We start from the raw sequence: 24,342 nt of genomic DNA on the forward strand, positions 1-24,342 counted from the left end.
ACTACCAGGAGAGGCAGCACTGAACTTATTCACACCCAACCAATCTAATCGACAGGTAAAGGGAAAATATACATGAAACCCATCTCAAGGCAAAAACGTTATCTGTTTTTTCCTTATCCATGTGTTCGCTCCTGTTTTTCATCTGATCTTGACCTAAAGAGAAAAAATAGATGACAATTATTACCCTGAAGGAAGGCCCAAATTTAGTGAAATAACCATTGATGATGATCAATAAATGCAATGAAAAGAGTAAGGAATTTGCTCTGGTTTGTAATCTGGAAGAAGATGCCCAAGGAAAGTACTGAAAATCTATCAGAGGTCACCCAAGCAAGGTAGAAGAAAGAGAAACTGTCCCCATGCTAATCCTTTCAAACTTGCAGTCCAATAGCAGCTACTGAGCGTCTTCTTGATGCCTCACCCTGTGTTGGGCAGTCAAGATGGGGAAAGGAATATTGCAAGTCATTCCAGTCCAGTGGGGAAGACCGTTCCATAAACAACCCCAAACAATGAAAGGACTATGTTAGAGCATCTTCAAGCTGCTTTGGGAACAGAGTAGCAAGAATGGAATCCTTCCTGGGTTTATTAGGAAAGGCTTTTGGGAGAAGGTGACAATTGAATTGGGCTTCACGGAATGAAGATAGATTTGTCAGATAAATAAAGGCAGAAAATCATTCCAAGAGATAGGAACATAGTTTTTTTGTTGTTGTTTCGTGATAAATGAAAATTATGCTGTATTAAGAGTATGTTGGTGTAAGAACCAGGAAATTTTAAAGATAAGATGTGGTTGTCTCAGGCCTGGATCAGGAACCTGGGCTTCTGGTTCCTAAAATATGGAGTTATCGTTTAAAGTCCTAATATACTATCATTTACATTAAACCATACCGTATTATTTTATGAGTTTGCATTTTAATAAAAATATGGAAAATATAGAGAAATACTTAAGAACACAGGCTCGAGAGTCCAACTAAGTAGCTTCAAATCCTGGCTTCATCTCTTACTATCCGTGAGACCTCAGGCAAATATCTTACCTCATCAGAGCCTCGTTTCTCACTTATGAAATGAGGGCACTCACACTAATGCACACCTCACAGTGTTTGGTGAAGATTAAGGAAGAGAATTGATGGGAAATAGAGGCATACAGGAGGTGCTCAACAAATGTGAGCTGTTGTCATCAGCCTCAACATTGGAAGTCAGCGAACTACAGTCTACCAGCAAATCCTACCCACAGCTCGTTTCTGTAAATAAAGTTTCATTAGAAGACAACCTCACCTAGTTACTCACCTACGTCTCGTCTGTGGCTGCTTCACTCCACAATGGCAGAGTTGAGGAGTTATGACAGAAATATGATGGCCGGCAGGCCTAAAACATTACTTCTCTGGCCGATTCTAGAATAAGTTTGTCAAGTCCTGCTCTGTATAGTTAGGTAAACTTAGCTGGCCTATCATATCAGGGTTCACGTAGGTAGTCATAATTAATACCTTACATTTGTGGAACACTTTTCAGAGTATTTTTCTATTATCTCACTTAATCCTCACAAATTATTATCACCAATTTACAGATAACGAAACACAATCTGAGAGATTAATTGATTTGCTCAAGGACATACCCAGGCAGTAAAGAGGGAAGCCAGCGGTCAAACCCACGTCTGCAGCCTTCAATCTCAATGCTCCTTATCTGTGATATATATATCTATGGCATGACGTCCAATCTTCCCCCATTAAGTGCAAATTCAAGGAAGAGGATTTTGAATTTTTAAATTGATCATTGAGACCAAGACAGTAGCCAAACTGTGGAATGATTATCTTGATAGCCAATGCATAATTTCATTTGTCTTCAGAGAATTTATCTTACCTTAATTTGTGTTCATGTAGATTCCTTAGAGAGCATCAAGAAATATTATCAGAGTTCATCATATGCTGAAAAGGAAACTAATGAAACTACTCTCATCATAAATAACTCTGAAAAAACCAGGAATGACTTACTTACCAACTTAGATACACTAACCTCAAAAGGAAACTTGTCACGGGAAAAATTAAAGCAGATTAAGATACCAGATATCCAAATATTGAATGAAAAGGTAAATATTCACTATGGTGTAGTGAAAGTGTTTGTGGTTTCTACTTGGTATACAGACCTCTTCAACTGTATTTCCCTGTCTTATATTTGATTTCTTTTTTTATTTATATTTTATAAATATATAAATGTATGTACTATATAAATTCTGTTATATATGAATAATACAAATATATGAATTTATATTTTATTTCTTCTTTCTTAAGTCAAAGTTTGAGAAAAGTCAAAGAGTAAAGACTTTACTATTTTATATTATTTACTGTTTCCAAAATGGAACAGATTATGGATGTTTACTCCTGCTGCCTTATTATAAGTAAATGGTAATTTTTATTTTTTAAAAACTAAAATTAACATGGAAATGCTAGACATCTGACTATTTTCCCTGAAAACCCTAAGTGTAAAGATGACATTGATTGCCACAAATGTTTATAACAAATAATTGTGCTATTTATTCCATTAGCTAGGAAACATTTAAATGGGTCACATCCATGTACTCAGCATGAACAGCTATTGGAAAAACTCCTATGAATAGAGTGATACCTCGCCTCCCTGAGCCTGCACGGCATTAGAAAAACTCTGCCAACAAGTTACTTTTTAACATAAGTCATTTCTCCTGTAAGGTGTGTGGAGGACGAGGGGGTGCACCGTGTGTGGTCTCAGCTTGTGGTGACCCCCGCTGTCACGGCTCCCTGACCTTCTCCAGGGACGCTCTCCAGAAAGCTCAGGAAGCAGAGTCCACGACTCATAATTTGAGCAATCAGTTTCAAGGGTTGAAGAATCAGGTAAACAAGGTCTTCTCTTCTTTATTTGTAAGGCCGTAGCAATAAAAAAAAGGCAAACTGTTTGAAATTTTAAAAACTGCCATTTAGCTGCTAAAGTGAAAGGATAGAATCTAGATATTCGGGGTTCTTATGCCTGGAAATATAGGATAAATATAGATATGGATATAAATGTAGATTTAGAAGTAGATGTGAATATTGACACATTTTCTATTGTATGTATTACATATAATATATATACACACGTGTGTGTGTGTGTGTGTGTGTTTGTATGGAGGTATAGAGAGAAGAGAAAGAACTCAAAGTATACGTTTCTAGGACATTGACTTGTAAGGACGTTTCTTTTACAGCGAATATTACATAGAAATCTGAAGACTCCTAGCCTTGAAGTTTTGAAAATTATAGATCTCTCAAAGTAAAGAATAATTTGTCATAAATTTAAAGGTGTATTTGAAATTCTAAATGCACAAACTTCAATGTTAGAAAATATTTTAATAGGAATATACCCTATGCCTTGAACTCCTTCCTATGCTGATGGACATGATAAGGTTGTTTTAATATTTTATTAACTGATAATTGAATCTCTAACAATTTTAAATGACTTCCTTTACTTTTCTAGTCATATTGATAAGTGAGTTTAATTTTCAATTACCTAGTTTTCTTTAGCTTTTTTTGTGAATACACTGTATTCATCTTGAAAGGATGAATATAATTTTAGGTATTCTGTGAATACACTGTATTCACCTTGAAAACAAGATGATGATGTTTTGAGAATATACATAGAGCCTTTAATGAAGAAGAAAAAGTTCTTAAAGAGCTGACTTTTTTTTTTTTTTTACCAATATAAGTTAAATATTCTATCAGTTAGCATTCTCGTTTGCAAGCAACGGAAACCGACTCCTGAACAAAAAAGAAATGCATATGAAGACGTCTGGTTCTCAGAATCGAGAGCAGGAGAGAGGGCCAAGCTTGGGGATGGGGTGAGAACCACAGCTAAGATACGTGACATGCACACGCACACACACAAACGTGAAAACACACACGTGCACACGGACCGACAGCTTGCTCCGTGAGCCTCACCTCTGTGGGCCTGAACCCCAGCTGCGCCTACATCCTTACTCTACATGCTCTGGAATCCGAGTTCTGGAGCAAGTCTCTGATAAGCCAAGCAGGAAAACATCCCTACACACACTAAATGTTGAAAAGTTCTCTTGACATAGTCATAATTCTGTATTGCTACGTAGTTTTTCACTTCTATGTGATTCTTCATCACTTTAACAAATATTCATTGAGTCCCTACTCCGTGCCAGGCGTTTATCTAGACGTTGGGAAAACGGCAGTGAACACAACAAATCTCACACCATTTAAATAAACCCTGTGTGTAGCTATGACTTTTAAAAGATAACCCCTGAAGTACATATTAGCAGAATCTGGCTTCATCAGCACATAACTGGAGAACTGGAAAAGCGTGGGGGCGGGGGTTGGCATGCTGATGGAATGGTGTGCTATTTTCCTCTCGATAGAGGGGGAAGGGCGCCAGAAGAGATTGTGAGAGAATTCCCAGAAGTCAGTTGTGACAGGATGGATTGCAGAAAGATGTTTTCAGAGTGACATAATTTAGCAATCTCTTTCTTTCTGAATATGGCATCGACTAATCTACACTGAGATTTCCTCTGTATAATTTGGTGCTTTCCTGTCCTGAGTATTTATTTCTGGAATTCTCATTTTACAGCTGTGCGTTCTTCCTTCCTGCTATCCATTTTATATTTTTTGTTGAGATATAATTGACATATAACATTGTATTAGTTTTAGGTGTACAACATAATGATTTGATATATGTACATATTGCAAAATGATCAGCACAGTAAGTTTAGTTAACATCCACCACCACACATAGATACATTCTTTGTGTGTGATGAGAACTTTTAGAATCTGCTCTCTCAGCAACTGCTATCCATTTTAAAGTTTAAAAAGTTCTAGAGAATTAAGGAATAATTCCAAAAAATTATGATACATATTTTTAATCATGTAAATGCTTCTTTTTTGTTTCATCATTTGCCAATGTCTACGGTTAAATCCTTTTCCACAAAATCTGTATGACTCAGATTAAGCAGGCTCTTTTTGTGTGGAAATAAAGGGAGGGTTTTTTTTCCCTAATTATGTTTGATCCTAATTAGCCCTACTTCTGTCACAATTAATTTATTCAATACAGCTCAGCTTGTTGGTGATATTGTCCTCTTGCTTTCTGTTTTTTCTCTTTCTCTAATTTGTTGGAATTCCAAGAAAAAGTCCATAACCTTTCTCAAATCACACAGTTGAGAATTTGCACTTCTAGGCTGCAAGCCTTTTAGTCTGTTCATTCCCCCACCAGGTGTATAGCATGTTTGGAATTTATCTTTGTAGCCTGCTCTGAGTTCAAGCTCATTTATCAATAGGAAGAATGCTTTCTTTTTAGCTTTCAAATAAAGTACATTATTAGAATTTGAAGAATGTTTGGAACATTAACTCTTTTAACTTATATAAAAGAAAATGCTCTCAACTTATTAAACATAATGCCCACAGTAAGTAAGTAGTCCCAAGTAATTTCTATGAAATATGTTGATACTATAGGGTGCTAAAGTCTCATTAAAACAAAATTTGTGTTTTAGATTTGTATCAGGACAGGTCATTAGTACTAGATCAATATTGTTTTCGAACAATAATTTTGATCACTAATAATGTTTTAAAGATAAATTCACGTTATTAAGAAAATGTAATGAAAACAATATCACCTTTTAAAAGAGCTCTTTAAAATGAATATGGTGTTTAATTATCTAGACTTCTATTTCATTTTTACTGAGAGTTTTATTTGGTCCAGCTAAGTAATTAAACATCACAAAACATGCCTAATTGTGTGTTTTTACTCATTGTCGTTTTTTCTTATTCCAGATCAAAAATATAAGTAAACTGGCAGAAGTCTCCAAGAACAATGCCTTACAGCTAAGTGAGAAACTGAGGAATATGAAAAACCAAAGTGAATCTGAAGAAGAAAAACTGAATCTTTTAATCAAAAAACTGAAAAAGTTTTTGTTAGGTAATTTTTAAAAAATATTAGGACTAGTTTTTGTTTCTTCTTCTTTTTTAAAAAAATAGATACTCAAATAAATGACTCAATAGATACTCAAACATCACAAGGAATTCCAAATTACATTAATTGCAAATCACATGCCTAAATCAGAATCCTGATGTACCCTTTCATTTAAAATTTCTTAATGAAAATAATCCCGAAATATTAACTCTGTACCAAAAAAATGATGGCTCTCTATATAAGATTTATTTAGTAATAAATTCTAGAATTTAGTTAAAATTCCCAACAAATAAACTTGGTGTTTAAAGTTAGTCTATTTTTTTTTTAAAGAAAACTTCCAGCATGATGGGCTGTATCAAATTCCATAATGTTAGGATTCCATAATTTTCTCTGCTGACAGAGTATATGAGATCAAAGGACGCTAATTTGGGGTTAGTCTATCAAATACTGGAGTACAGTGGCATCCAAAATATTGGTTACTGAGTATTATTGACTAGTTTCCAAGTCTCCTATGGGCTCTCCGTGACTCACCAAGGGGAACTGCTTGATTTATTATTATTGTGAATTGCTGTTAGAATTAGGAACTTACAAGCCTTGATTGTGCCTTGAGTTGGGAGAGGTTTGTTTTAAACTCCAGAGAATTATTAGTTAAAGATAAAAATAAAATAGTACAGCTAGAAATTGACCTGAAACCTCACTTTCTGTGCACACTGCAGTTTGGGTACAAACCTGTATGGAATTAATCTTAAGAGGCTTCCTTTTCATAGCCATCTTCCAAATTCGATAATTTAACTCTCTCCACAGGAATTGCTTGACAGTTGGGATATCTATTGCAATCTTTGCAATCACTTCATTAATCTGTTTAATATTTATAAGAGACCCCTATGGTCAAGTATTTTTTCCATCTCAATGTTTCTAGAAATTGTATGAGCAAGCTTCTAGTCCTGATTTTTAAGATAACAAAAAAATGAGGCAGTAAAAATCATCAATAAAAATGACCAAAATAGTCAGTGAAAATGAATGGGGGTGGAATCAGTCTACTGCACATTTTGTTTGTTTGTTTGTTCAAAAGCAAATTTTCAATGTTAACTAGATGGATTGGTATTCACCTGACGTGGATCCTGGAACTGGCTGGGTTGAGGAACACGTTAGCTATTTCTGCAGATAGAAGGCAATTCAGGCACCAAAACAGAAACAAAATCAAAGCTGCTGGACCCATTGTGTGAAAATGGTAGAATGCGGTCCATGAGTCCCAGCCGTGGTTCAGACAGCAGGTTCTGCCTGCTTTCCACCTAGTTTACTGGGTCATGGAGTCTGTTCCTTATTAGTCCTATTTCTCATTGCTATTGAATACATTTCTAATAAAAATTTCACTTTTTATTAGAAATTTATTTTTATTTATTATTTCAATTCAAGGAATTGGAAAAAAAAAAAAAAAACAACTGTGTCCCGATTATTACAACAAAAATTAGACTCGGTGTAGAGAACAATCCTGTTCCATAAAAGAAACTTCTCTGGTCAGGGTCCCAAGACCCTTGGTCTGCAGGAAGCAGTGCCCTTCACCCACCCATTTCTTCCTCTCTTCTCTTTGCTATAAAGTACAAGTAAAATTATCATTACATTGTATGGTGGCCACACCATTCATCTTTTCTTTGACCATCTTGATATTTTCCTTGTGGTCTGAATTCCTTATTAACCAAGTTATGTGTCACTTCCCCTGAAAGTCCCATATAAAAAAGTTGCATTTATAATCTCATAATAAATGCCAATGAATGCTTGATGACTGAGTATGTAGTTAAACTAAATTCACTTTTTATTAGAACTTTTTTTGTATATAAAAAGAGTTACTATTTCTTTAAAGAGCCAACCCCCTGATTCTGTTTAAGATATGGTTTTAGTTTATTCACAAAACAATTCTTGTCAGTTTTTTTCAAAAACATTACAGGAAGTAAAATATTCCTTTTATTTTTATTAAACAAAATAGCTAAAGCAAAAATGATTGCAAAAAGGATATTTATTCATGTCATGTCACGCAAATGCTAAAAACCATCGATGGCTCCCACTGCCTCCTAACAAAGTCCAGTTTCCTCATCCTCACGTTTAGGGGCTTGTGTGATCTGCTCCCAGCCTTTCTGAACTTCTGCTCTTCCCATTTAGACACCCCACTCTCCCGCCAAGAGTGACGCGGGCACCGTTTCTTGTTCCACCCTGAGCTTTCCCTTTGAGCGGTTCCCTCGGCTTCGAATACCTTGACCCCTCACTTCACCCCGCGTCTCCGCAAGTTTAATCTCTGCTCTCCTCTGAAGCCCAGTTGAAATGCCTTTTTGAAGTGCTTCCTGAAATATTTTCTCCTCCCTCCAGACCCCACGTCATTTTGTCTTAAAGTTATCCCTCCTGTTCTTATGTGATCAGCATTCTATAGAATGACTTAGATTTCCCCAGGTGAGGGGTAAACCCCTTGAGGATCAGATCTGTGTCTCATTAACCTCTAACTTCCCCCATGGGACTTAGCATCTGTGCCTCAATAAGGAGCCGGAGAGTGACAAAGAGTTATCACCCCAAACGCTGCCAAGCCATCTTCCACTTTAGTTCTCAAAGGGGGCCAATTGTATTTTTCTGAAAAGCAGGGCAGAGATGTATTTAAAAGTTTCCTTATGATGTGTTAGTCACATGGCCCTTTACTCTGGATTGTTGCATTCCCTTCTCAGGACAGGCCTCCAAGAAGGAGCATCGGGTATAGTTACCCAATTACACAGATGAGCGAACATTGTGAGTTTCTTTAATGTCATGGAGGCTTAGAGTCGAGTTTTGCAGAGTCCAAACCCAGTGCTTCCCCGTTGTCACATTTGTTGTGTTTAAATCTTAATGACAGGCATCTAAACATTTTAATTGCTTTTGAATCTGTACTTAAGTAAACAAAGTCTTGCAAGGACATTTTGTAGAACATACACAATATCCCACGACTGGAGGTGGGTTTTTTTTGGTGAGGAAGATTAGCCCTGAGCTAACATCTGTTGCCAACCTTCCTCTTTTTGCTTGAGGAAGATCGTCACTGAGCTAACATCTGTGCCAGTCTTCTACTTTATGTGGGACGCTGCCACAGCATGGCTTGATGAGCAGTATGTAGGTCTGCACCCAGGATCCAAACCCACGAACCCTGGGTGCTGAAGCAGAACATGTGAACTTAACCACTACACCACCGGGCCAGCCCCCCAAGACTGTAGATTTTATTTTTCCAACAAGCATTTATACTGCATATATTCAGCATGACATGAGCAGTGTTTCTTTCAGAGAGAAGGGAAAATGGAGGATGAAGAATTCTCTATGGGACGTATACACTCTAACCCCTGTATTCTGGGGACTCATAGTCCAATGCAAGTGCATTTGGCTTAGAACTCACTGTGGTTATATTTACAAGATAGAGTGTTTGACAAGGAGACACAATTACCTAAGACCCACCTTCTTTTTTAAGAGGAAAACGTGCCTCCAGAGGACATAGAGAAGGTTGCAAATCGTGTACTCGACATCCGCCTACCAGTAACATCACAAAATCTAACCCATGAACTTGACAAAATACAGAAACTTACACAACTCTGTGAGGACTACAGGGCAGACGAGAACAGGCTAAATAAAGCAGCAGAGGGAGCCCGAAAGGTTTTGGTGAAGGCAAAAGGAGCCAAGTAAGTACAGTATTCATGTTCTCATCTCGCTCTAACAGGCCATCTGCTAAAAGGTCACTGAAATATGTTTGCCTGAGAAGCTCTAACGTTCAAATGAAATTATCCTCCAATAGTTCGTTGTCCAAATTGAGGGCTAAGCTGTGTGTGGAGCTGCCGCAGGAAGCTGGGAAATTGGGAGGCAGCATTCAGAGATGCTTGTTTCCTGTTTTCCTGAATTCCTTCCCAGTGATCTGTTACCTTTTTATACCAATAAACGCCATGTACTAATTAGACGCCAATATCGTAACAGGTGGTGGGAATATCTGTGCATTCTTCCCTTCTTGTTTACCTATTTTCAGTGCTTTCTAAATTTACTATAGGAAGCAGTATTTTGGAAATCAATATTTAAAAAAAAGACTATGCTAAAAAGATGTGGTGGTGAGAGATAGAAGAAACGCACTAGTGCCGCAGAAATAATACAGGAGTAGGGGCCAGCCCCGTGGCCGAGTGGTTAAGTTCTCTCGCTCCACTGCAGGCAGCCCAGTGTTTCATCGGTTCGAATCCTGGCTGCGGACATGGCACTGCTCATCAAGCCATGCTGAGGCGGCATCCCCCATGCCACAACTAGAAGGACCCACAACTAAGAATATACAACTATGTACCGGGGGGTTTGGGGAGAAAAAGGAAAAAAAATAAAATCTTAAAAAAAAAAAGAAAGAATACAGGAGTAAATGATACATACGGTACACAGAGTGCACTAACTCTTGCTTCCTTTTGCCCTTGTTGACTTAGCCAAGCAAAGAGGAAAAGCCATCTTGATGTTTTTACGAGCATGGGCTGCTGGGGGGCAAGGTCATAGGGTCGGTTGGATGATGGTAACATCATCAACATCCACCACCATTTTGGGATGCCTCGCAGAATTCAGACCTGAATTGCCCTCACTGTCTCCATCATCCACTTATATGAATGAAGTGTACCAGACTCAACTGAAAGTCCTGCTCATTCCAGTTTTAATATTTAAAGCTAGGAAGATTAAGTGACTGCAGTAGAAGTGATATTGATGAAGGTTTTTTTTTTTCTTTTGGGGAAGATTTGCCCTGAGCTCACATCTGCTGCCAATCTTCCTCTTTTTGCATGTGAGCCACCACCACAGCATGGCCACTGACAGACAAGTGGTATAGGTCCATGCCTGGGAACCCAACCCAGGTTGCTGAAGCGGAGTGCACTGAACTTAACCAGGGCTGGCCCAATGAAGGATTTTTAATAACATGCAGAGATTCTTACAGTGTAATATTAATGCTTTTAAAAAGAAGGTAACAGATTATCAGATTATACATGGAAAGGATCTCAATCATGGAAAGAAAAAATTTCTTAGGACAAAAATGCTGGAATATGCCAATATCTCAAAGGGTGGTAATATTACTGATAAATTTTTCCCTTCCTGGTATTTTCTCCTTTTTTTCTTTTAGTACTTTCTAAATTTACTATAATGTACATTGAAAATCTAAAGGAAAAATAAAGAATACAGTAAAAAGATATGGGGGGGGGTGTTAGGAGAAGGGAAGACTCCAGAATCCCCGCTGTAACTGGAGGGAAAGACGCACAGACACAGAGAACTACATACTGAATGATTCCAACCAGAGGACCTTCTGGAAAAGGCAAAACTATGGAGACAGTAAAAAGATCAGTGGTTGCCAGGGGTTAAGGGAGGGACGAATAGGTGAGGCAAAGAGAAATTTTAGGACAGTGAAAATACTGTATCAGATACTCTAATGATGGATGCATGTCATTATACATTTGTCTGAACCCGTAGAAGGTACAACACCAAGAGTGAACCCTAATGTAAACTCCGGACTTTGGGCAATTATGGTGTGTCGATGTAGGTTCATCAATTTAACAATTGTACCTTCTGGTGGGGGTTGTTGATAGTGGGGGAGAGTATGCATGTATAGGGGCAGGAGGTATATGGGAACTCTCTCTACCTTCCTCTCAATTTTGCTGTGATGCTATAACTGCTCTGAAAAAATAGTCTTTTTGAAAAAAGAGAGAGAGGTTACCACTGGGAGGAGAGGATGGGTTGGATGGGGAAGGGACTCTGTTTTGCAATTTAGCTATTTTTGCTCTGGGCACAAGCGTTTGAAATTATGCCTCTGCGGAGGTCTGCCTGACATTTCCCGCACTTGGTACATTCTCCCGAAGGTGGTTTGGAGCCCACAGTTCTAAGCCTCTGGCGAATGTTGACTTGAGGTGAGCTCATTTCTGTAAAATAGACTATCACTTGGAATGCTTGTGATTTTAACCTCTGACTGGGCCCCTGGGCGGCTGGAATGTCAGCGAAGCTTAAATAAACCTGAATAAACACGACCTGAACTCACAGGGCCTTTTAGTTCCCTTTGCCCTCAGTGGAGCCTCTTGACTCTCCCACCCCCACTCTGATAAGGATTTAGAGAGTCTTGCTTAAGTGTGAGAAATTAGGGAACTGGAACGGGCCGAGGATAGTTGTTTTGTTCAAAGCTTGGCGGTTATTTCCACCAAACCTCTCTGCTTATGACAAATTAAGAAGAAACAAGACTGTATCCTTGATTTCCATATCTGGCAAAATCTGCATCTACTGGATATGCATTTATCTGTGTTTTTATTGGCATTTAAATATACCTATTTCTCAAAATGAAGACTTCAGCACTTTGCCTGGCTTAAGAGTAATTTAAATTTACATTATAAATAATTCAGGAAAGTTTTTGGCTGAATCGAGCGAACTCTCAAGGTGAAATAAATGAATAATTGTATATTTATCTAATCTGATATGTTAATATCTTACCGCAGAAAAGCAGCCCATGTTCTGTTAAATCTCGACAAAATGTCGCATACGTTGCAACAAGTTCGAATCACTCAAGGACGGGCAAATTCCACCATCACACAGCTGACGGCCGAGATAACAAAATTAAAAAAGAATGTGCTGCAGGTATTTCTCTGTCTTCTTTGAAACTAACCTGAAATAGATTTTGAGTGTGGAAGCAGTACAGTTTTTATGGATGCCAATATCACGCTTGCCTTACCTGTCTGATGAGATTATTGCGAGGATAAAATAAGATTATGGTAATATTATGCATTTAATTAATGTTCTACAGAGCTCTCCCAGCATCGTTTCATTTCATTGTTGACCAAGCCTGGGGGGGGCGGAGGGGAGGACGAAGCAGGTGCTGCTGCCAGCTTGTAAATGAGGAAACTAAGACTCAGGGAGGTTAAGTGACTTGCCTAAGGTCACACAGCTAATTAGTGGTAGATTAGAGGCCAGAGTTTATCCTTTCTGATACCAGGGAAAGTAATAGACTTTTTTAAAGCTCACAAATCAAAGAAATAAAGTTAATTGTTGCCAGGTTTTTGTAACTAAATTTGCATAAAAATCTCATCAGAGTATCCTGAGACTGAAAGAATATCTTATTCAAAAGAAAAGGTTCCATCCAGAGTTCGGCGTGAGCAAGGCCATGATCTAATCCATGAGATGGATCTGGGGGAGGAAGCCTGGCAGTTGGAGGACAGGACAGGACCCAGCCCCAGGGGGTGTGTGTGAGTCTCTTCCTCCAGGGCTCCATCCTATGGCACATCCCCTTCCCAGCAGATGGCGAGGGGCTCAGTCTCCTTCTTCAGCCGGGTTTTGAATATCTAAATACCCGAATCTCGAGCAGAGAAGCAGAAAGCTACAGAACAGGAAGCAGCACATCAGGAAATAAAGAGGTCAGCTATGAAGAGGTTGCATGTATAGGGTAGCAGAAAAATAAAGACGGCCTCCAGGTGTTTCCCTTCTAGGCATGTTCTCTAGAACTGGGGTTGGCAAATGGGCCCACCGACTCTTTCTGCAGCCAAAGTCACAAAGTTTGATTAGAAATATAGCCACATAATGTCTATGGCTGCTTTTGTGCTGCAATGGCAGGGAGGCAAATAGTTGTAATAGAGACTGTATGGGCCACAAGTGGAAAATATCTACTATCTGACCCTTTACAGAAAAAGTTTGCAGATTCCTGCTCTAGAAAAACTCCTACACCCAAGAGCACAGGAAGGGACTTCCATTGCTCACAATACAGCGGACCAGTACCCTAAGAAACCCTCCTAGTAGGAAAAAGCTAAAAATGTTAGATAAGATATTTGAATTTTTAAAAAATGCATAGCTGAATTAGTAAGAAGTGGAGGAGATCCTCAGAGGCCGAAAATGACAGGAGGGCATAACCTAGAGAGGTAATCAAGCATGAAGCTGACAGCAGGCAGAGGGCATCTGCCAACCCCTGGTTTTAATGGCCACCACGCATTACAGACAGAATACAGAGCCCACGCAAGGAAGGAATAAGACCCCTGCATGGAGCTGGGACCCCAAAAGGCAAAACCCCCAGTGAAATGTTAAACTATCACACACACACACACACACACACACACACACACACACACACACACACACACACACGGAGGGAGACAGAGAGACAGAGAGAGCCAAAGCCAGTATAGACAGTTGCTTCTGGGTGGAGGAGGAGAGTCTTTGCTAAGAATTGCTGACCACAAGCTGACTCTCACGTGAGTTTGGGGCTAGAATTCGCACTACCCGGGTAGCACCAACAACCCAAGGTTAAAATGTCATTTAAAGTGGTCCTAGGTTTGTAGTGCTCTCAGATGCCTGACCGAGGCAAGCAGAAATCCCCTCTGAAGGAATGCAGCTTAAAACCAAGCCTCAAAGAATTCCCGCAAAACACATACAGAAACAAATTGCCCTAAGCAAGAGTCAGCAGAAACAGTAAACAACAGAATCAGAATGCGAGATACTGTGGATATTACCGTTATTGGATATAGAATACAAAATAAGAATAGTTATTATGTTTAAGGAAATCAAAGAAAGTATGAAAGTTTGACCAAAGAACAAGAGACATGAGATAACAAAAGGCTCGTCAGATGTGAAAAATATTTGAACAGGACTTCTAGATAAGACAAGTATAGTCATTGAAACAAGATCCAAGTATAAGATGCTCATTATTGTTTGTTAGGGAAAAAAAATTAGAAGTCACCTGCATCAGCCAGAGAATAGAAAAATAAATTGTAGTATATTCCAATAATGGAATGCTTTAAATTGGTAAAAATGAATAAACAAGAGCTATGCAAATTAACCTAGATGACCTGTACGAGCATATTTTGAATTAAAAAATTCAAGTTGCAGAAATATACAGTGTGATATATTTGAATAAAGTTAAAAAATGGAAAACAATATATTGTTAGAAATACTGCACACGATATCATAAAAAAGCATATCAAAGTACATGGAATGACAAATATTAGATTCAGGATAGTGGGTACCTTTAAGGGGAGAGAGAAGATATGATGCGGAGTGGAACATTATGAGGACCCTGGCTCACGGACAATGTTTTTTTCTTACACTGGCTGGTAGGCACATGGATATGTGTCATATTTTCTTTTAGATCCTGTTGTATGCCTGAAATATTTTAACTTCTTTTTATGAATGGAACAGAAAAAGCGAAGGAATGATTTTCTTTCCCTTTACACCTAACTTATTTTTTGAGGGGTAGTTATATTATTTATTTTCTTGTTTGTTTCTTGTTACATAAAGAGACTTTCTTTGTTCTGGTCTTTGAACCAACAACAGGCTGAAAATCAAGCCAAGGAGACTAAGAATGAGCTGCACTTAGCGAAGCAACAGTCAGCCTTAGAGGATGGACTTTCCCAGCTGTGGACCAAGTTACAAAGGAATCAAGACCAAGCCAGCCATGTGAAAGCTCAGGCGGAGTCAGCCCAACGCCAGGCTGGGGGCCTTGAGGAGGTACACCCACGACTGCTACCAAGAGCGGACAAACAGAGCTTCTTTGAAGGATAATCCTTCAAATCTACAAAACCTGGATAATCCTCAGATTTTCGTACCATTTATCAACATTTCCCGTAGTGCTGGCCTGTGCTCGGTGGTGTATGTAGGGTCCCAATGGGCATGAAGCCTCTTCCTGAGTGTAGAGCTGTCTTTGGAGAAGACAGAAGTCCTTTGGCCAAATCATCTTGGAGGGTTTACTCCCCCATCTGCTCACCCTGGGATTGCTAGTGGTGTCCTGGTCAAATTTTCCTGACCTTCCAAACTTTCACAATTTATGTCACTAGTCTATATTGTATGTATTTCCCCTTTACTCTAATTAAGTCGCATAACATATGATGAAAACAAGAAGCAAAAGTCACCTGCCAAAGAGAATAGATCAAGTTACAAAAATCAGAGTTAATTAAACAGTTATGGAAAATGGCCCATTAATTTAGGTTGCTGAAAGAACCTATCAACACTTTTTCTTAGCAGGATATCTTTGGTTGGTCACATTAATATAGTAGCTTAAACAAAAGGAAAAATGTTCGAGTGTTTTTTACAATTGGTCTATTCTCTTGCTTTTTCTTCCTAATGTGCTGAGTAAATTTCCCACTGACTTGGGCATTGGGAACATTTCCTATGGATCAGAGGTTGAGATAGGTACTCCCTGCCCACCTCTGCCCACTTCTGTATTCCATTCCTGGGTCTGCCTTTATTCACCTATTGAACATTCTAGGTTGTCAACTACATGCTGACCCTAAAGATTTCCATTCTAATTCCAAGGGAGATCTTCATACTAACTCTCCTACTTCCTTTCCTGCCTCTCTTCCTATACCTCATTTGTCTCTTACCTTTGTGCCAACCAAATGATGGATCCTTGCTGCATCTAAATCTTTGCCACTCCCTCTGTCCTTCATCTTGCACGTGCAGCTGTTTGATGCAACTGAACCAAAGATTTGTCAAGGATGGTATTGGATCAGCTCTGTCCTCACCTTAACACAGTTCAAGACAATTAGTGCCTCTTAAAGAGTTGCCTTTACATGGAATAATGATTGATGTTTTATAACAAAGAAATTTTATTTTTAATTAACTAAAGCTGAGATTTTTTTCAACCTGAAAATAAACAAACTATGCAAATAAAAGTCCTGTTGGATATATCAGAGTGACTCCAGATATTGACTGGATTATGGTTTCCTCTTATTCTCTTTATGAACCGTATCAGACAAACATCATGCATGTGTACATGCTTTATAAATACTTTCTTATATGGCTATACCAGAAAAAGTGCATATTTGCATTTCTGTGGAAATAAATAAATAAATACTTTCTGATGACGGGAGTGTGCTCTGTTACAGGAGTTTGTTGAGCTAAAAAATCAATATGCTGTTCTTCAACGTAAGACAAGCGCTACAGGACTGACAAAGGAAACAGTAGGGAAAGTGAAACAGCTAAAAGATGCTGCAGAAAAATTGGCTGGAGATGCAGAGGACAAGATAAGAAGAATAACAGGTATCTATTCTTTTTTTCCAGCTTTGTTGAGATATAATTGACAAATAAAATTTTACCTATGGAAAGCGTACAAAGTGACGATTTGATAGATGTATACATTGTGACATGATCACCACAATGAAGTTAAACACATCCATCTCTTCCACATAGTTATCTTTTTTCTTTTTGTGGTGAATATGCTTAAGACCTACTCACATATGCAATACAATATTATTGACTATACTTAGCACCATGCTATACATTAGATCCCCAAACTCATTCATCTTATATCTGAAAGTTTGTACCCTTTGACCAAGATCTTCCCATTTCCCCCACCCCCAAGCCCCAGAGATAGATAGATAATAGATAGATAGATAGATAGATAGATAGATAGATAGATAGATAGAGAACAGTATCAGACAAACATCATGCATGTGTACATGCTTTACAAATGTTTTCTGATGATGGGGAGAGAGAGAGAGATCACATTTTTCATCCACTCATCTGTTGACACACCCAGATCCTCAGTTTGTTTCCATGTCTTGTCTATTGTGAATAATGCTTCAATGAACATGGGGGTACAGATATCTCTTTGAGATACAGATTTCATTTCCTTCAGATATATACCCAGAAGTGGGATTGCTGGATCGTATGGTAGTTCTACCTATTCTTTTCTCCACTCCTTCAATTTGACAATAATGACATAATTCTCCACCTTCCTGGTATAATTTATACCAATTTCTATTTAGCGTTGACGCAGTTTAACCACATATGAGGTCACTAGGAGAGAGAAACAGGAATTGGGTTTGTGCTTTGGGGACCGCCACATACCCAGGCCTCTTGCATGGTGTTACTTCTGAGGCACTAAAGGCCATCCACTCGGCGTGAATCAGAACAGACCGAGCTTGCCTTTGGTCACCTTGAAATGCCCTTTTCCTAACCCAGTGATTCTCAACCAAGGGTGATTTTATCCCCTCCCCTGGGGACAAAAATGTCTGAGGACATTTCTGCTTGTGACAACTAGGGAGTACAACTAACAGCTAGTAGATGGAGGCCAGGGATGTTGCTAAACATCCTACAATGCACACAGCATCCCCCCACGACACACAATTATTCCAGCCAAGGTATCCATACTGCTGCGATGGAAACCCCTCTCCTAACCTGTGCCGCTTCCTCTGTCCTCTCACGCAGGTAACTCTTGTGGAGACGGGAAAATCTAGAGTCTAGGGCACTGGGTCATCTAGCATAGATCTGTAGGTAGCCATCTGGAAGGAATCATATTCTGGACAAGGATTTTGATAAAAATGGAAATTTCGAGGCACACAAAGTGTAGTAAACATAGAATATGTACAATCAGAAAGTTCATCAGAATCTTTTTCACTATGGATACTCATGATTTTTCTGGGCAGTCCTCACGTCCTTAACTGCCTCTAAATCATCAAGAAATACCAAATGATGGTTGTATTTATTGTCTCCCAAAACTTTAAAATTAATCATATTCATCTGGAATATCAATAACTCTCAAAGCATTAAAATAACCAAAACTCCTCACTTATAAATGCTTCTGTGTTATAAAATGGGTCTTTGGCTTTACAGCCACTTATATCATCACTATGATATGAAAAAATGAAAATGCAACGTTAGTGTGGGCCAAAGTCAGGAAAAATACATACCAAACTGTTAACATGAGTTATCTCTGGGGAGAAGGAGAGTGAAGAGGAACACACTTTTTTTTTTTTTTTTTAAAGTATTTTTTTTTTTTAAGATTTTATGTTTTCCTTTTTCTCCCCAAAGCCCCCCGGTACATAGTTGTGTATTCTTCGTTGTGGGTTCCTCTAGTTGTGGCACGTGGGACGCTGCCTCCGCGTGGTCTGACGAGCAGTGCCATGTCCGCGCCCAGGATTCGAACCGACGAAACACTGGGCCGCCTGCAGCGGAGCGCGCGAACTTAACCACTCGGCCACGTGGCCAGCCCCAAGAGGAACACACTTTTTACATTTAAAAACTTTTTAAAAAGTAGTGAGCTTGTGGGTAGTAATATTTTTAATTTTCGGTATTGTCCTAATAATTTAAAAAAAGAAATACTAGGAAAGATTAAAAATGACAGAATGTTTTTTTACCTTACCCTCCATGGGCAATATCATGAAAATCAGTTTCGGCTATTCCCAGACCTCATCATTACTATAGGAGCAAAAACATGGCAAGAATATTTTCTGTCTTATATTTTCTGTCAGGGTCCAAATTCTTTCTACTCATCCCTGTAGACTAAAACTTTCACAGTTCTTGAAATTAGGTTGGAAGAGAAGTTGAAGTTAGACTTCTCTGAGGAGAAATCTAAAATAACGCATTCCACTTTTTCTCTTTCCATCTTAAAACTGTTTTTGCAACTCAATAAGGCAGGAAAATAAGACATGGATTTGGCCATCTTCCCAAGTCTGCCACTTGAGAAGGGGCTGAACCACAAGGGTTGTGCTCTGTTCCCTCTGTTAGGAAGAGATGCCCATGGGATCCCAGAATGGAGTCCTTACTTACCTATGCTGGGTCAAAATGCAGGGAGTGGAGAATGGGCCCCAGGCTACAGCCAGGGTCCCTCCGTAGAGCTTTGTGTCAGTCAAGGTCCCAGCAGGAAACGGGAAGCACGCTTGGATGTAATTCTGGATCCTGTTTTTATCAGCGGAGTTGTCTCTGTTATCTATTCAAGCAGCCGCATTTGGCTGATGAGGTGGCTGGCAGGTCTGCCAGGGGCCAGGCTTTGCTAAGATGCTGGACCTCTCTCTACGGGGTCTTTCACCCCAGGCTGCTTTACAGCATGCTTGTTTCAGGGTTCCATGAGAATGAGCACAGAAGCTGCGAGACTCTTGAGGTCCTGCAACATCATTTCTTCTGCTTTCTGTTGGTTAAAACAACTTGCAGGGGCTGGCACGTGACCAAGTGATTAAGTTCGCGCTCTCCGCTTTGGAGGCTCAGGGTTTTGCTGGTTCAGATCCTGGGTGCAGGCATGGCACTGCTCATCAAGCCACACTGAGGTGGCGTCCCACATAGCACAACCAGAATGACCTACAATTAGAATATACAACTATGTACTGGGAGGCTTTGGGGAGAAGCAGAGAAAAAGAGAGGAAAAAAACCCAACAACAACTTGCAAAGCCAGACCTGGTTTACAGGGAGAGGTAAATAGACTTGACTTCTTGATGGGAGGAACTGCAAAAAATGCATAGGAATTAAGGGAATCGACTAAGGGTGCGGAGGTACTGGGTGACCCGCAGCAGTGAGAAGGCGTTAGCCTCCCTGGGCCCGCAGGAGCAGGGGGAAGCAAGAGCGGGGATGCTGTGGAGTAGCTCTGGGAATGCCGGTGCGGAAGGGAAGAGGCCACCTTGCAGGAGCTGGAGTTGAGGGACGTAAGAACTGCCAGAAGCCTGCTGCTCAGCGGGGCGGGAGTCTGTTTGCTCTTCCCGACCTCTGATCGCTTCGCGGAACTGTCCAGTGGCCACGTGTGAATGAAAGCCAGAGGTCAAGGGAGCCAGGTGATGTCATCCATAAAGCCTAGCTTTCCAGGACACAGAGCAAGATGGAGAATGGGTCTGGTGGAGCAAGTGAAAAGTAGCCAGTGCAATCTTGTGAACTTACGTGGTAGAAACACAGGGGTCTTTTTTTCTTTTTGTGCAAATACACTTCCAATACTGAAGCCCCTTTTCAATCCCAAAGGAGCTAAAATGGAAAGTTTCTGGTGACAGAATGATCACCACCTTCCAGAGCAGCCTCTTTAGTCTTTGAACAGCTGTGACCTCTAGAAAGTTCTTTACATTCAGACAAAATCTTCCTTTGTGGAGATTTCACCTGCTAGTTTCATTCTATTTTCTCAGGATGACAAAAAAACACATTTACTCTGCTTTTCTGGCCCTCAAATACTTGAAAATAGCTATAGCACATGCCCTGAATCTTTTTTTTTTTTTTCCTTTTTCTCCCCAAAGCCCCCAAGTACATAGTTGTATATTCTTCGTTGTGGGTCCTTCTAGTTGTAGCATGTGGGACGCTACCTCAGCGTGGTTTGATGAGCAGTGCCATGTCCGTGCCCAGGATTCGAACCAACGAAACACTGGGCCACCTGCAGCGGAGCGCACAGACTTAACCACTCGGCCATGGGGCCAGCCCCTGCCCTGAATCTTTTTTCTCTATATCAAACATCACCAGTTAATTTAACTTTTCTTTTTTTTGTTGTTTTGAGGAAGATTAGCCCTGAGCTAACATCCACCGCCAAACCTCCTCTTTTTGCTGAGGAAGACGAGCCCTGAGCTAACGTCTGTGCCATCTTCCTCTATTTTACATGTGAGACACCTGCCACAGTATGGCTTAATAAGCAGTATGTAGGTCTGCACCCAAGATTCGAATCAGCGAACCCCAGGCTGGGAAAGCGCAGTGCGTAAACTTAACCGCTACACCACCAGGCTGGCCCTAATTCAACTTTTGTTCATAGGATAGTTTCAAATTTCCTCAGCGATCTGTTTCCTTCTTCTAAAGACTTACTACATGCTAGTTTGACAAAAACCGACTGAGTATCCAGGTGTGATCTGACCAAGTGAAGTAGAACATTTACCTTCCTTCTTTTAGAAGTTCCACTTCTACCTAAGGTCGGTTTCGTTTCTAAAGTCTACATCACACGTTAACTGTAGCTCTCTGTACCTCTTCTGTCCACTACTCTATGCGCTCCTTGCTAGGGTTTAATAAAATTCTCAGATATTTGTTGAATGAAGAATGGATAAATGAATGGATACATAGATGGATGGATGGATGGACGGATGGATGGACAAGAGTAAAAGGCATCACTGTGCTTTTACTGTTCAGGGACTTCAGTATCGACAAGAGAGAATGAAGAAATGAAAATGTCAGTCCTTTTAAGCAATTCCCCAAATCCAATCAAGGCTTGTCATCCGTCTTTCATGTCTAATGAGTTCTGACTAGATTTAAACTCACATTGGTAAATGCCTTTAGATATAAAATATATTTTAGACAAAAATATCAGTTTGTCTACTCTGATTTATGTGAAACCCTTGAGAAGTCAGGTGAAAATAAATGTTTTATCTATTGAATCAAAACACAAAACTAACTACACCTTTAAGAGACACATAAATCCCTGTGTTTGGTATAACATGGGTATCCAGGAGGAATCTATCCAACGGAAATATATCATTTACTTCATTTTCTTCTTTCAGATTTAGAAAAGAAGATCCAAGATTTGAATCTAAGTAGACAAGAAAAAGCTGATCAACTGAAACAGTTGGAAGATCAAGTCATTGCCATTAAAAATGAAATTGTTGTGCAAGAAAATAAATATGCTACCTGCTATAGTTAGGCAGAGATAGAGTGCAAAATCACCTCTTCCTTCTTTTCTGGCTTCTGATGAGCGGACCTGGGGAGCTGTGCGGGACTTGGGAAGCACTAATGGTCAGCCTCTTCTGCCTCCTTCCCCGAGGTCTCTCCTTGCTGTAGATCTGCCCAGTGTGGCTGGGAGTGGAACTGGGCCAAGGAAAGGCCGCTTCATTTGGAAGAGAACGGGGAGTAAAGAGGTTGTCTCTGGTTTCAGAAACCTTTCCTCTTGCCTTCCTTTCCTTTCATCACCTAAAAATAATTAGTTACATATGACAAGTACAAATCTAAGTTAGTATTCTATATACTAATACTCATTTCAGTCAAATAAACCTAAACAGTAAATAAGTTGCGAGCAGCTGGGGAGGGGAGAAATGGGAAGTTACTAATCGATGGGCATAAAGTTCCAGTTAAGCAAGATGAATAAGTTCTAGAGATCTATCCAACATTGTTCCTACTGCCAACAGTACTATACTGTGTCCTGAAAATTGTGTTAAGAGGGTAGATCTCATATTAAATGTTCTTACCGCAGTAAAATAAATATATAAATTTAAACGAATTAAACTAAAGTAAATAAATATCTCATACTAGGATGGAATAAGTATGGATGGAATGCACTAGATTGTTCTATATTTTATTTTTATTTGGATTCACTTTATCTGTAAAACTATTCTATTTGGAATGGAATGCATACAATTCAGAATGTAACTTGTTTTTACACCCACTTTCCTGTGTGTTGATGCTCCCAACCAAAGGATTCTGTTTTCCCCAAATGGCACTACTTTTCATAATTTGTCTGCGGGCTGTTTTGCTGTAAAATCTGCTACTTATTTTTAAAAGACTAGCAGTTGTGTTGTTGTTGTTGATTTCAAGATGTCTTATTTCATCTTGAAATTGTCTTATTTCAAGGTGGTCTATGATTTCACAGTAATTTTTGTTGCATGTATGATATGTAATAGAGCACATTGCTTCTGTTGGTGACAGCTATCCATCAGATGGGTTTTAAGGGAATTTGGCCCCACGTTTTCAAATAAGAAATAATATACATCAACATTGATGTATGGAGGAGGAAAAGCAGCTGGAGCCATGTCTCTTAAGGACTGACTCATTAAAAATGGATTTAAAAATTCAACAAAGAGGCTTTGGGGTTACACATAAATATGAAATTTCTTAAAATGTAGGTTAATAAGGAAAATTGCAGTTTCCCTGGAGATCCTGAAGAACAGAATGAAACTTTTCCACGGGAAGAACCACCCAGAAATCTCTCTTGAAATATGATTGTAATGCTGCACATATCCAGCACTTAAGACTTTTGGAAACCTCCACCAACAAATGGCACACAGAAAGAACCAGAGAGACGAAAAATATAGCTGTCACGAAATCTAAGTTGTTTACTGCATCGTAGAGCGTGGAACGCCCTTCAGCTTTTCCACCAGGATGCTGACTTTCAACTCTGTACAAATGATAGGCTTAATTTTACAAGCATGGTTATCTGTTTGCAATAGCAGCAGTCGATTGTTCCACCTTTTCAGTGCCCAGAGACTATACAAGTAACAGGCCAGAGAGTGTGGACAGGGTCAAAGAGGAAAGAGTTTCTGTCCTCTGACTGGGAGGCTGTGGAGTTCTGGAGAAAGAGAAAATTCCCAAGCCATGAGGAAAGCACAGTAATCTGGGGAATCGAGAACAAGATAAACCCATCATGTCTGTGGGGCTCCAGGGGCTGCAGTTGGATGAGGTTAGGAAGTATTTGATGGACTTTGGAAACATTGCAATTAAAACTGGTTTTGCTTTCTAAACTTTGTTGTTGAGAATAATAAACTTTGGTTATCTTTTTAAAAATGTACATGTGTGAAAATCTCATTCCTCAGTAATGTCAAATAAGTCATCCTAACTTCTATTATTTGCTCCATCAGTTGTTCAAGATGTAAAGGCAAAGATTCAGTGAAATCGTCTCTCTTACACATTGCAAAGTAATTTGACAGTGTGTAACAAGATCTATCTTAAGACCAGCTGAACCTGTATATTAAGAAAATCTTAAATTCAGGGGGAAAAGCTTTGTGAATAATTCATTGCAAC

General features: G+C 39.4%; 1 protein-coding gene across 7 annotated transcripts in view; it reads left to right on the top strand.

The window, feature by feature from the left end:
* LAMB4 (laminin subunit beta 4) overlaps positions 1-24,342 on the top strand; it is a 110,689-nt gene extending 86,347 nt beyond the window's left edge. For 2 of the 7 annotated variants that reach the window (XM_044770193.2, XM_070504902.1), the window contains exons 28-35: positions 1,872-2,077; positions 2,694-2,855; positions 5,781-5,925; positions 9,392-9,599; positions 12,402-12,540; positions 15,220-15,393; positions 16,770-16,923; positions 22,113-24,340. In XM_044770193.2, the coding sequence (XP_044626128.1) occupies positions 1,872-2,077; positions 2,694-2,855; positions 5,781-5,925; positions 9,392-9,599; positions 12,402-12,540; positions 15,220-15,393; positions 16,770-16,923; positions 22,113-22,252 (1,328 nt within the window). In that variant the 3' untranslated portion in view covers positions 22,253-24,340. Of the gene's footprint in view, positions 1-1,871; positions 2,078-2,693; positions 2,856-5,780; positions 7,724-9,391; positions 9,600-12,401; positions 12,541-15,219; positions 16,749-16,769; positions 16,924-22,112 lie in introns of those variants that run through there. The other 5 variants (XM_070504911.1, XM_070504908.1, XR_011501964.1 and 2 more) reach the window with 5 other exon arrangements.

Source organism: Equus asinus, chromosome 1 (assembly GCF_041296235.1).
Source record: "Equus asinus isolate D_3611 breed Donkey chromosome 1, EquAss-T2T_v2, whole genome shotgun sequence".
Classification (NCBI taxonomy): Eukaryota; Metazoa; Chordata; class Mammalia; order Perissodactyla; family Equidae; genus Equus; species Equus asinus.